At 51.1% G+C, this 13,150-nt stretch overlaps 1 protein-coding gene across 3 annotated transcripts; it reads left to right on the forward strand.

Moving 5' to 3' along the window:
• The first annotated feature begins 7,793 nt into the window (after positions 1 to 7,793).
• LOC119811894 (keratin, type I cytoskeletal 14) lies at positions 7,794 to 11,842 on the forward strand. Of its 3 annotated transcripts, XM_038326052.1 has the most exons (9): positions 7,794 to 7,947; positions 8,026 to 8,315; positions 9,517 to 9,599; positions 10,111 to 10,267; positions 10,424 to 10,585; positions 10,669 to 10,794; positions 10,891 to 11,111; positions 11,202 to 11,269; positions 11,745 to 11,842. In XM_038326052.1, exons 1-9 carry the CDS (start codon positions 7,797 to 7,799, stop codon positions 11,840 to 11,842), a joined length of 1,356 nt encoding a protein of 451 aa, XP_038181980.1. In that variant the 5' UTR covers positions 7,794 to 7,796. The 3 variants fall into 3 exon arrangements, with proteins under 3 accessions (XP_038181980.1, XP_038181978.1, XP_038181979.1); XM_038326050.1 differs by having other exon boundaries at positions 7,797 to 8,315; XM_038326051.1 differs by lacking the exon at positions 10,424 to 10,585 and having other exon boundaries at positions 7,797 to 8,315; positions 10,690 to 10,794.
• Positions 11,843 to 13,150: the final 1,308 nt, after the last annotated feature.

The raw sequence follows: 13,150 nt of genomic DNA on the forward strand, positions 1-13,150 counted from the left end.
AATGTATGATCAAAGTTTAGACTCCCGTCTTTCCTGGGTAACTGACAAATATTTTTCTGACACACAACTAACTTTATTAAAATTCGAGGATTCAGGTACCTTGCTTTGGGCTTCCCCGAAACTGACCATCAGTACCCAGCCTTGAACCCTAGTCTTTCTGACTATAGAAACTCTACTCCTTCCACAATCACAAGCAACCTCCCTCAGTCTTGGGGAGCAGATAGACTGCAAGATGTTGGATCTGCTCTCAAATTCCAGCCTGGTGGAAAAGACTCCTTTATTCTCCCCCCCCCCACCCCCGAGGTAGAACCTACTGGGGTGGCTTCTGTCTCTCTGTCCCCGTCCCTCAGTCCTGGTGGCTCAGGACTCCTGACACAGCCATTCTAACCCTGGTGCTGACTCTCTAGCAATTCAGCTTGTGCTGCTGGAGTTCCCACAGCCCCACCCCTGGCTGGAAATGCCCTCCCTGCTCCACCCTCCAGAGTTCTTCCTGCTTTTCGACCCTGAGTCAAAGTTCTCTTTTCAAGAAGCCTTCTGTGTGCCACCTACCCTGCCTGGCAGCCTCTCCACTCTGGCCTCCATTCAGCCTGGGGAATAAAGCTTGTTCATCCTCCACCGAGAGTCAGCCTCAATGGCAAAGAATGGGGCTCCCCCATCAGACCAGAGTAAACACAGAGAATTGGCTTGCTGAGTAGCTACCTGGTGAAGCACTTTGCAGCTCTCTGAGGCATTGGAGTGAACTGTAGGAGGACTCAGGTCACAGAGACAATGGCAAGGCTGAGACTGGGGAAATGCCAGGTGACCTGAACTGATAGGGTGAGCCCTCTTGGAGAGGAGAGATCTGAGCCAACACAACACCATTCCTTGACTGGATAATGGCAAGCCTTCTTTACATTTTCCTTTCTGTCTGTCCCTCCGGGTATGTTCCATGAGGAACATGGCGGCCTTTGTCAACAGCCCAATGGCACTGCTTCTGGGAGCCCGGAAAGAGTCCCAGTGCTGTCAGGATGGAGTCTGAGAGCCTCGTGGTCTTCAGTGTCATCGGGCGGGTCCAGCTCTGAGCTGAGAGATGCAGCTAGGCTTAGCGGCTTGTAGTTTCCATCGGATGGGTTTCTTGTTTCCTCTTTTCTGCTCAAGTGCTTCAGTGAGCAAATGGGATGTCGTTCTTCATGTCCTCTGCTGGGTTGGTATCCCACTGATCCCCAAGCATCAGCGAAGACCTCCACTTCCTCTGCCCTGGGCTGGGCAGCTGCCCTTCCTTCACCCACCTGCTCATCCGCCATTCATGTATCTCCTGCCAGCTTATCTGTCCGTCTGTCTCTCCCTCACTCCCTCTCTCCATCCTAGTTTCATTTGTTTACGCATTCTTGTGCTCCCTTCCTCACCTGTTCAAATCCAGAGCCTTACACATACTACGTAAGCGTTATAACACCGAGCCAGTCATCTGGATCCCCCACCTCACTCTTCCATTTTTGCTTCCTTCCATTTACGCAACCATCTGCCCACCTCCATCCATCTGTCCATCTGACCATCCATCCATCCATCCATCATCTATTTGATCACTTAGTTATCATCTGTCTTACCTATCTACTTTTCTACACTCCCATTTCTTCTCTTCCTCCTTGGTACCCCACCCTCCATGCCTCTCTCCTTCTGCCCTTTATTGAGCATCTGCTCAATGCTTCAGTGTCTAGTAAAACACATATCTTAAAGCCGTGTGGAGCACAGGTTTGGTCCTAAGGAGTGTGATGGATTTGGAAAGGGAGAGAAGAGGTGTAGAAATTAAGGCAGAGGCTGTGAGGCGGACAGGGATGTAGGTGCTTGCGATGAACCTGGCCTGTTGGAGGCTTGGCTCACCATGGAACATCAGGGGTGTTGAGCTGGAGAGTGAAAGCTGTATGTTCCTTGGGCTGGAAGACAGTGGCTGGTTGGTAACCAGACCTAGTAACTCACCACCCATGTTTTTAACCTGGACATGAACCTGCAGTGCAGACAGGGCACCCTGTTTCTACTCTTACTCACCTCTCCCAGACCCTGGTGGAGTTGTTAAATGTTTTCATGTTTGAAGTGGGATCTTATGTGTGTCTTTGGACATGTCCCTTTAGCCCTCAGCCTTACATTCCTATCTGTAAACTTAAGAGGTTGGTCTAGAGCCTAGGTTGAGCTTGTGTCTCTCGGGGATCCCCTAGCAGAAGGAAACCTGTCCTTGACAAATGAGCCTTGAATCCAGGCTAAGCAGCGGTTGGACCTTATAAAGCAGCTAGCTCCTTTGCTGCAGAAGTTGAGAAGTTCCGCATCCCCCATCTTCATTCGTAGTGTGGGACTCATTCTCTGTCTCATAGGCTTTGCAGCGTAGTTAGGCAACCTGGTCAGACTTCAGGTATTAACTTACTTGGCTCAACCCATTTACTGAGTCAGGCCAAACTCTTACAAGGACACATGACTCAGATGGCCAGGTTGGCCCAGGAGACCAGCAACCAGTCACATGGCAGAGCTCTCTAGAGAAAAAGTGGATTCTAGGCTTTGTGTAGTATGCTAGGCTTCTGATTGGCCCCCTGCCTACATCCTTGCCTTCTGATTGGCTCATTGCCTACATCCTTGCCTTCTGATTGGCTCCCTGCCTACATCCTCCCACTGGCCTGTTCTGGACCATACGTTTTAGTCATCCCTGTCCTCTGCAGTAGAGGCTGTTTGGGTCCCAGCTGCCCTGCATATCATAGCCCGAGTGCTAGGAGACCTCTCTCTGAGGCTCGGCAGGGAGGGAGATGATGGGACTTAGGGGTTTGGAAGAGAAGAAGGATCCTTTTATCAGGAAAATTAGGGAAGCCCAGCCTTGGGGACTGGGATCGTGTTTCCCACCTGTGCCTGGGGAGGACCTTACTGTCTATTTCTTTCCCACAGGGCTGGAAGGGGCCAAGGAAAGACTCAAGGAAACAGAATGGGGGAAATGTGTGGACCAGCATGAAGGCATATCTATAATCCCTGAGCTAAGGAAAAATTGAGACTGGTGGATCACTGTGACTTCTAAGCCTGCCTGGTTACATAGTTAGAACCTGCCACAAGCAAGCAATCAAGCAGTCAAACAAAATCCCCAATACTGACCAATGCCCCACCTTCCACAGGACTAAAGAGAAACATGTAAAATTTCTCTAAAGGAAGCCAGAATGGGAATGTTCTAGACTGGGCAGTGAGATGGGTCCAGGACACTCAGTCTGACATGAGGTAGAGGAGGGAGCCAAAGAATCTTTTCTCTTAGTGTGGACCCTTGTCCTCCCCAGACCTCTCCTGGAGGCAGCTCTTTAGGGAGTCCAGAGCAAGTCAGACGGGTGATAGTTCTTTCCCTCTGACAGAACCATATGTTAGAGGGTCAAAGATGAAGGGGGAATCAGACTTATGTGTAGACTCCAGGTCTCTCCTTCCCAATGTTTATTAGGGCAAAATAGAGATTTTTTTTTCAGGTAGAGAATTCTAACCCAGGCCCGTGTATACCATCAACTCAGTGGCAACAAGACACAACAATGTGTCTGCCTATTGTCCTCTGACCTAATATGATGCTTGAAAGGATGTAGCATTATTTGTGAGGGTTTCTTGACAAATGCAACTGTCTAGTTCCTGAGAGAGCAGGGAAACTGGAACAGAGATGTTCTATTAGAGAGCCAATCAATACCATTCAAAGGTGTCAAGGTCATGGAAGATGGGGAAGGTGGAAGAGCTGCCCTGGACCCAAGGAGGCTCAGGGGACTGGATGAGTGAGTGTAGGATGAAATCCACAACCGTAGTCTGTAACAGAGAGGGAACACTGTCGGAAAAGCCAGCAAAATTCCAGGAACATCTGTGGTTGGCTAATGACACTGTTTGTACCAGTGTTAATTTACTGTTTTGAAAACTACAATGCTTATGTGATGTGTGTTCTCATTAAGGGAAACTGCCTGAAGGGTACGAATGTATTCTCTGGATTCTTTTTTTTTTTTGCAATTTTAAAATTTATTATTATTATTGTTAAAGAGACAGAGTCTTATGTAACCCAGGCTGGCCTCAAACTTGCTATGTGACTGACCTTGAGGATAAATCCCTTGCCTCCACCTCCTAAGAATTAGAACCACGAAACTTGACCAATTTTTTTTTCTTTTTGAAAACATCCGAGAATCTAAAATTATTTCACAATAAAAAACTAAAAATAGCCAGGCATGGTGACAAAGGGTTATAATCCCAGTACTGGCAGGTAAAGCAGCAGAGGCAGAAATGACAAATTTGGGGTCAACCTGGGCTACATAGCGAGTGTCTCAAACAAAGCAAAAACAAAAGAAAAACAATGAACAAACAACAAAAGAAGCCAACTCAAAAACCAAAACAAAATTAAAAATAAAAGCAAAAACAAAAACAAAATAAAAACTGCTCTAAGTGTTAAGGTGGGGGGGCAGGGTAGCGGGAAGCCTGGTCTCCCTGCTGGCCTGGCCTCAGCACTCTAACACTAACAAAGCTGCTTTCTCCAGAAACTCCAGACTGGCTCCACCCACCTCTTATCATAATTATCTCCCCGAGTTTCCCCTGCCTCCTCCACAGCTGGCTACCAGCACCCAGTCTGCTAATGCGGTGGAGAGGGTTTATGTAGTGTCCTTCCAAAGTCAAGGCTACTTCCAAGTAGGATCTCTGAGGGACCGATAAGGTAAGGACTGAGATGATGTCACACTGGATGAGGGGGGGCGCTAGATCCAATAAGCACAACTGTGAGAGACAGATCAAGATGATCAGGTGCACAGTAAGGCTGTGGGGAGAAAAAAGGAGAGATTGGAGTCTTCCTCCCCCCACCCCCTGCAAACCCAGGGACTCCAGGAGAAGCCGGAAGCTGGTGGGGGACTGGAAGGATGTTTCCCTAGATCACAGAGGTAGCGTGGCCCCTCCATCTTCTCTGGGGGTACTTGGCTTCCAGACCTGGGGGAATAGGCTTGCATTGTTGAAGCTGCTGAATATGTGAAGACTTGGGACAGGCACTCGTGAGAGGCAGGCAGTACTTAGTTCTCTCAGGCTTGCATCTTGAAAGGCCTTTTCTCTTTCTTACAGGCCAAAGACTTCCAAGGGCAGGGACAGTCTCTTCCCGTATCTCTCTCACTATACTGTGGGCTCCTGGGGCAAGGCTTATGCCTCTCTTCTTAGCCCCAACTCCTCCTCCCTGAAGATGCAACCCCTTAGCTCCGCCCAAGCCTCAGCACACAATGAGGCAGTGTGGGGGTTGCCTGGCCCAGTCCTTTCACCTGTTTAGATTGGCATGGGTCTCCCCACCTCAGGGAAGTGTAGGAGACTCACTAACCACATAGTGCTGACTGCCCAGGCCCCTCCTTTCTTCCCTGTTCCTGGGGCAGACTGGAGGGAGGAGCAGATATGGTGCTCACACAGAACATGCTTCTAGGAGGTAGGGGTACGCCAGGTCTCAGGAGGCAGAGGTGCCTATCTGGTACCCATTAACTCATTAACCTTTGATGCCTCAGAGAATGCGTGTCCTGAAAATGTTACCATCAGCACCATGGGGATAGGAGAGTGCTGTCTTGTTCCTGTTCCCCAACTGGCTGGGCTTTAGTCAACTCCTTGGCTGTGGGGTCTGTGTCTGTTGACCTTGGTGCATTTTACCAGTGGGGAGGCCTAGAAAAGGTCTTCCCTTAGACTGTGTGTGTTTATCCAACATTTATTCCCTTGTATCTTTATGTTTGGGTTCCCCTTGTAAAAGATGGAGGAGCAGGGTGAGAGGGGAGGAAGAGCAGGGTAAAGATGACGATCAGAGGGGGAGGGACTGGAGGAATAGAGGGGCAGAGGAAGAAGAGGAGGGGGAGAGGTAGGGTGGTGGCAGAAAAGCACTGGGAGGGAGGCTCTTTGGGGTTCCACCAACTGACAGGGGACGCAGGGCTTTTCTCGGTCGAGGGTGTTAGGTCACTAAAGAAGCTGGGGTTGGACTCCGCACCCAGCTCTTTTTCATGGATCTCCCTGAATTCTGCCTTTTTATCCAGGAAGGAGACCCCCTACCTCTTACCCCACTTGACAGCAATAGTTTCTAACAGAAGTATCTGTTCCTCAGTCCAAATCCCCTCTGCCGCATGCTGGGGAAATTGAAGGGCTGGGTCAGGCTTGTGGAGAATATTCTCTGGAAGGAGATTAGAAGTGTCTGTCAGGGGTGGGTGGAGGGCGGGTGGGGCCCGCAGGTTACTCATATCCTCGCTAGTCCTTAGAGCGGCAGATTTGGGGGAGCCCTCAGCCTCAATAGTCTGCCTTAGCATTGTCTCCTGAGCTCTTAAGCCCTGTGGTGGGGAGGGTGTTGACTTCTGCTTTGGTGGCGGGCAGGGTCAGGTGGGGTTGGCTGTCTGAGGCGCTGCTTCCTTTCTGGGAGCAGATGATACTAACACAAGTGTGTAAGAGCCTCAGCAGGGGCTGTTGGGGCCTGTCTGAGAAGATAGGACATGCCAGGCAGTCCCAGACACGACCACATTCCTCCCAACATGCCTGCTGGGGTCCATGGGACTGAGGGGCTGGCAGGAGGGTGTGGGGGCAGGAAGTGGGTGTTCTGGGAGTTTCTCAAGCATGTTGGATACGGGATAACTGAAGCTGGATATAGGAACCTCTGAAGCAGAACTAGCTGATGTCTGCTGGCCCCCAGGAACTCAGGAGTCAGGGAATCCTTGTGTCCACTTTGGCCATGCCCTTGGCTCAGTCCAGCCTAATTTCCAGGTGCCTGAATTCCTCCTTGATACATGTCTTGGGTGAACTCCATGGGGGATCAAGTGCGGGCGACTGAGTCGATTCTCTGTCTCCCACCTCAGCTATCCTGGCATCTGAGGGGATATCTGGGGCTGGAAACAAAAAAGTTTGGCTTCTCCCAGGCATGCAGCCTCACATACTTTGAGACCAAAATATGCTCTAACCCTCTGGCCAGACTCCATGTCACACAAAGGTGACACAAGTCTTCAGCGTCATTGTCCTGTTGGACTTCTAGAGATGTCTGTAGTAGAAGCAGTGGGTGGGCGTCTTTTGCTCCCACTTTTCAGAAGATCAAACTGAGGCTCCGAGAAGCATCGTGTCCCGGGCTGTACCTGACTCCGGGCTCTTTCTCAATGTCTTTGGCTGTGTCTGTGAGGCCTGTGGTGACTGAATAGCGAATGTCACAGGTCTTTGTGCAGGTGTGTGGCAGATCTTAGGGTCTGTACCCAGCACCGAGGGGAACTGCGTCAAGTCTGAGCCACATGGACGGCTGAGGCTGTGAGAAACTCTTAAGAATGACTTGTCCTTAGCAGGTAGTGCTGAGGGCGGCCATGCTGGTGTACCTGCAGCTAGATCCCTACTTCCAGCTATGGTGGGCTTCCTCTGCCTGTAGTAAAGGACCCCCCACCCCATTTAGTGGAAACTGACAGGTCAGCAGGTTTACGGTGTGGTAAGGCCCTATTCTGTCATCCTAGCTGAGCCCAGAGCGTGGGTTCCTGAGGGCTGTGACTCCCAGGGCCTCATGGGAAAGTATAGCCTGCAGGCCCACCCCTCCCCTGATGAATCATGCCTGGCGGGACGAGAAAGCCCAAAACACTTCAAACAATGAGTTTCCAGTAAAATATGACAGACGTGATGAGGCGGAGGAGAGGAGGGATCTGATGGGGAGTTGGCGCTGGCCTGTGAGTGATGAAAGCCAAGGGGAATGGAAAACGCCAGGCCCGCCCCCTACTCATGACTATAAAGCCCTGTCGTCCTTTTCTAACGTACCTGAGCAGCATTCTCTTCTCTCCGCTCGCTGACTTGCTCGCTCTCTCACCTCCCTCGACAACATGACCACCTGCAGCCGCCAGTTCACCTCCTCCAGCTCCATGAAGGGCTCCTGTGGCATCGGTGGTGGCTCTAGCCGCATCTCCTCCGTCCTGACTGGAGGATCCTGCAGGGCTCCCAGCACCTATGGGGGCCTGACAGTCAGCTCCTCTCGCTTCTCCTCTGGGGGAGCCTGTGGCATGGGAAGCAGCTATGGTGGGGGCTTCAGCAGCAGCAGCAGCTTTGGGGGAGGCCTTGGTAGTGGTTTCGGTGGTGGCCTCGGTGGTGGCTTCGGTGGTGGCTTCGGTGGTGGCCTTGGTGGTGGTTTTGGCGGTGGTGATGGTCTCCTGGTGGGCAGTGAGAAAGTGACCATGCAGAACCTCAATGACCGGCTGGCCAGCTACCTGGACAAGGTGCGTGCCCTGGAGGAGGCCAACACTGACCTGGAGGTGAAGATCCGTGACTGGTACCAGAGGCAGAGGCCTGCTGAGATCAAAGACTACAGCCCCTTCTTTAAGACCATCGAGGACCTGAAGAGCAAGGTGGGTCAACTGGGCAGCAGGACCTGCCATTCAAGTTTCCTCCAATGCTTCAGGTCATCTGTAGACTCCTAGACAGGACAGCTTCCAGTCCCAGATCCCTCTCAGAGGTCCCGAACATCCCCAGTAGTGTGGTCAATGAGAAGATCATGTCCCTTCTTGGCTTTTCCCATGTTTTTCTAAGCTTCCATTTTTAGCTCACATGAGACCAATGGTTCCAGCCCTTAACATTTTGCAGAGGAAGAAGTTGGAACGTTGAGAGGGCTGTGACTTGCTAAAGATCACACAGAGGAGGGGCAGAGCAGAGACTAGAGTGCCAGTGGCCCGCCTTCTACTATAGAAGGCGGTTATCTCTCCAGCAGAAGGGAGGAGGGAGGCTGTAACGGGACCCACCAAGCTAGACACCCAAACTGCTCATTAGCTCGTTAGTCTGGGCTGAGGTTGCCGCCACCCATGAACACCAGCTGGTCTTTCCCTATAGCCAGGCAGACATAGAAAACCCACAGCCACAGCTAATCATGACCCATATATTTACCCCCAAACCAGAGAGAGCCTGGTGGGGTGTGCTTCAGAACCCTTCTTCCCCCTCCTGTTAAACTTGGCTCTAGTGCCTCACATAAATTATGGAAATTAGACAAGTCTCTGGCAGGAACCCCCGCCAGGCTTATGGATCCATCTGTCTGCTTTTCTTCCCTGGTTTCCTTTTTTTCTAATCCCCTGGGCAAGTTGGGTTTTGTCTCTTGGGAAAGTCCCACCTGAGGTTCCATGCCCCTTGGGCTTAGAAAGAAATGTGTGTGTGTGTGTGTGTGTGTGTGTGTGTGTGTGTGTGCAGACGGCTGATAAGGCTGCTCTGTATGGAGAGGAGGCTCTGGAAGATGGAGGGAATGTAGCGAGCCCTAGGGGGCCTTTGGAACACCAAGACCCATCTTAGGTTTTACAGGCGAGTGATAGCAATAAGACCTGAACCTTCCGGCTTTTGAGTCTGGGACCAGACCTATGTGCAGCTCTTCTGTTGACCAGGAGTTGAAGTCCTGGCTTGAAAATGACTACATGGGCTGTCTCTCAGGCTGCTGTGGTGAAGAAAGGCTCATGGGGTGAGAAGAACAGAACTCAAGCAAGAGCAAGAGAGAAGGGCCAGTGCAGGTTGCAGTGACATCTGCCTACATCTGTTTAACAATTGACCCATGGCTTTTCCATTCTACAGATTCTTGCAGCCACTGTGGACAACGCCAATGTCCTCCTGCAGATCGACAATGCCCGGCTGGCCGCTGATGACTTCCGCACCAAGTGAGTTTTTAGTGTGGTGGCTCAGAGCTTCCAGTGTCGGTAGGGTGGGGCATTTTGGAGCCGTGCTTTTTACCAGAGTTGAATTGTGCCAGGAGAACCCCTTGGGGTGCTTGTAAAAATACAAGACTGTTGGGCTCCACCCTGGGAGTTCAGTTATTTGTAACCTAGGTGATTCTGATCCACAGCCAGGTGTAAGAGCTATCATTTTAGGGAGAGGTGCTCCACACCCCCTTCACCTGTCCTTAAAATGCAGTAGGCTGTCATATTTGGAGGCCTTGGGTCTTATTGGCTGCAGCTGGAAGTGCCTCTTTCAGATGAATGCCTCCTGGTGATTTTTATTCCCTGGACCCTAGGAATGTTCGGACCTAAGCAATCAATGGGCACTGTGTCTAATACTGGCTCCACAACAGCCCTGGGTGCCAACTCTGGGAATAATACCCACAGGAAGAGAACAAAGCTTTCAGTGTGGCTGGGATGGATAGCTCATTCCTTTTCTCTCGGATCATTCTAGGTATGAGACAGAGCTGAACCTGCGTATGAGCGTTGAGGCTGACATCAACGGCCTGCGCCGTGTGCTGGATGAGCTGACCCTGGCCAGAGCCGACCTGGAGATGCAGATTGAGAGCCTCAAGGAAGAGCTGGCCTACCTGAAGAAGAACCACGAGGAGGTGAGAGCCAAACAGAAAAGCCAGCTTAAAAGGGTGAATGGAGAGAAGCAATAGAATGGCAGATGGGGAAGCAGTATTCAGGCCAGGACCATCTCTTGTTAGAAAGCCCTGTCAGCTGTGAGGCTTCTGACTATGGGACCTTTTCTGCCTCTGCAGGAGATGGCCTCCATGAGAGGCCAGGTGGGTGGAGACGTCAACGTGGAGATGGACGCAGCACCCGGTGTGGACCTGAGCCGCATCTTGAATGAGATGCGTGACCAGTACGAGAAGATGGCTGAGAAGAACCGCAAGGATGCCGAGGAATGGTTCTTCACCAAGGTGGGTGCCATTTGGAGAGGAAGGTGTAGAGACCAGATGCCTTCCAGGATTTTCTGGTGTGAATGGTGTTCTCTTTTTCACAGACGGAGGAACTGAACCGCGAGGTGGCCACCAACAGCGAGCTGGTGCAGAGTGGCAAGAGCGAGATCTCTGAGCTCCGACGCACCATGCAGAACCTGGAGATCGAGCTGCAGTCCCAGCTCAGTATGGTAGGGATGCAGCTGTGTGCATTGGTTGGCCTTGGACTTCCTGAAGGGGGCATGGCCATTCTCAATGATCCACCACCCCATTTCTCTCTTTCACAGAAAGCATCCCTGGAAAATAACCTGGAGGAGACCAAAGGCCGTTACTGCATGCAGCTGTCCCAGATTCAGGAGATGATCGGCAGCGTGGAGGAGCAGCTGGCTCAGCTGCGCTGCGAGATGGAGCAGCAGAATCAGGAGTACAAGATCCTGCTGGACGTGAAGACACGCCTGGAGCAGGAGATCGCCACTTACCGTCGCCTGCTGGAGGGCGAGGATGCCCAGTGAGTCTCTGGTCACCATCTAGTCCATGCCCCTTCTCTTCACAAATGTCCCCCATATGTCTAATGCCCTTCCCCATTCTGTCTTTGCAGCCTCTCCTCATCCACCCAGTTCTCCTCATCCTCCCAGTTCTCCTCTGGTTCTCAGTCATCCAGAGACGGTAAGACCATCCTTCCTGTCATGCCTGAGCTCTCAAATACCTTCAGATCTTCCAGCAGATCTAGGACCTAGATTAGGACCTTCTTTGGGGTTAAGCTAAGTGTTCTTACTCAGTATCTCCTATGAGTCTCTTCAGATAGAAACACCCATTTCCTATAAGTCTCCTCAGGGCGAGGACTGGTGACCTTTAACTTGCTCCTCCAATGGGCGTCTGGATAGATGCCACACTGATGGAAATCAGCACCACGGACAGCGCACCACCTAGCCCATCTAATCCATTTGGGTTTAGTTGGACGGCACCAGTTGAGTGCTCCAGTCTGAGGACACAGACTGTCCATGACAACAAGGGTCCTGGCAGCGGTGTGTGAGGTGTCAGTCGGGACAGAGGGCAGTAGGAGACAGTTCACTCCTCAGCTTCTTGGCTTCAGAACACTCCTGTCAACCTCCACTAACGCCTTCTCTCTCGCATTCCTCAGTGACCTCCACCAACCGCCAGATCCGCACCAAGGTCATGGATGTGCACGATGGCAAGGTGGTCTCCAGCCACGAGCAGGTCCTGCGCACCAAGAACTAAGGCTGCTAGGCACAACTCAGGCGTAGGAGGCCCCTGTGTGGATGCAGATACTGCTGATAGAGCCCCTCCACTGTCCCCACACACTTTGCCCTTTACTTGACCCGCGTCCCTGCTGGCAATCAATAAAGTTTCTTTCTCTGAGTTGCACAATTACTGTCTCACTGGTCATTGTCAGAAGTGGGGGTGGGAGGAATGTGGGAAGCGTTGCTTTGGAGCTCAGGCGAGCACCTGGCTCTGGCCTCTGGGACTGGGAGAAAGGGCCCCGGGGGCGGGCTTGGCTCGGGTCCCAGGTTGGCTCTTACCATCAGAAGATATAGATGGCTGTGTGTGCCAGGTCATGGGTTCTCTTAGGGCAGAGGCATATTTCCCCATTCATTCATTTGTCCACGCATTCACCAGATGTGGAATGCCTTTAGGTGCCAGGCAGTGTGCTAGGTGAAGGGTCTTTACAATAAAATGATAAGCTTATCATCATCATCATCATCATCATCATCATCATCATTGTGTGTGCATGGTATGTGTGCGAGTACAGATGCACAGTGTATTGTGTGTATGAGAAGGCTGGAGGACAGCTTTGTGGAGCTGGCTCTCTCCTTTATGGTGGGTCCTGGGGATTAAACTCAGGCTGTCAGGCTTGCTTAGTACTTCTCCCTGCTGAGCCGTCCCACTGGCCTTGGGTTAATGATTTTGTGATCCTTTAAAATAACTCTGTATTGTAACTTACAACTTTTCTTTGTATATCCTGTCTCCAAATAAGTAGACATTTTGTGTGCAATACTAAAGCATTCACTAGTTCCCCAAAACTCTGAATCCAAGATAAGGACTCATGCTTTGTTGGTGGTCTTAGCTTCCTGATTTGAGACTGTCTAGAACTGAGTCTATTATTCAGTTTAGAGAGGTGGTTCTCAGCCTTCCTAATGCTGCGACTCTTTCAGGTAGTTGCTTATGGTGAGGTGACCCCCAGCCATAAAGTTATTTTCATAATTATAATTTTGCTACTGTTATGAGTTGCAAATATCTGATATGTGACCCCTGTGAAAGGGTCAGTTAACCCCCGTAGAAGTCTTGACTCACAGGTTGAGAACTACTGATTTAGAGGAAATTGATGACCCTCTCCAAGCCTTGGTTTCTATATCTATAAAATGGGGATGATGATAGTCCTGTCTCCTGGTCTTGGGGATGCCGACCAGATGCACAACCTGTAAAAACATTGTTCAGCACAGTGCCTAGAGTGTGTGGGCTCAAGGTACAGCTGTGTTAGCAATGCTGGGTACCACTCATGACAAGGGCATTTCCAGAGGCTTCCAG

This window comes from Arvicola amphibius, chromosome 4 (genome assembly GCF_903992535.2).
Source record: "Arvicola amphibius chromosome 4, mArvAmp1.2, whole genome shotgun sequence".
Taxonomy (NCBI): domain Eukaryota; kingdom Metazoa; phylum Chordata; class Mammalia; order Rodentia; family Cricetidae; genus Arvicola; species Arvicola amphibius.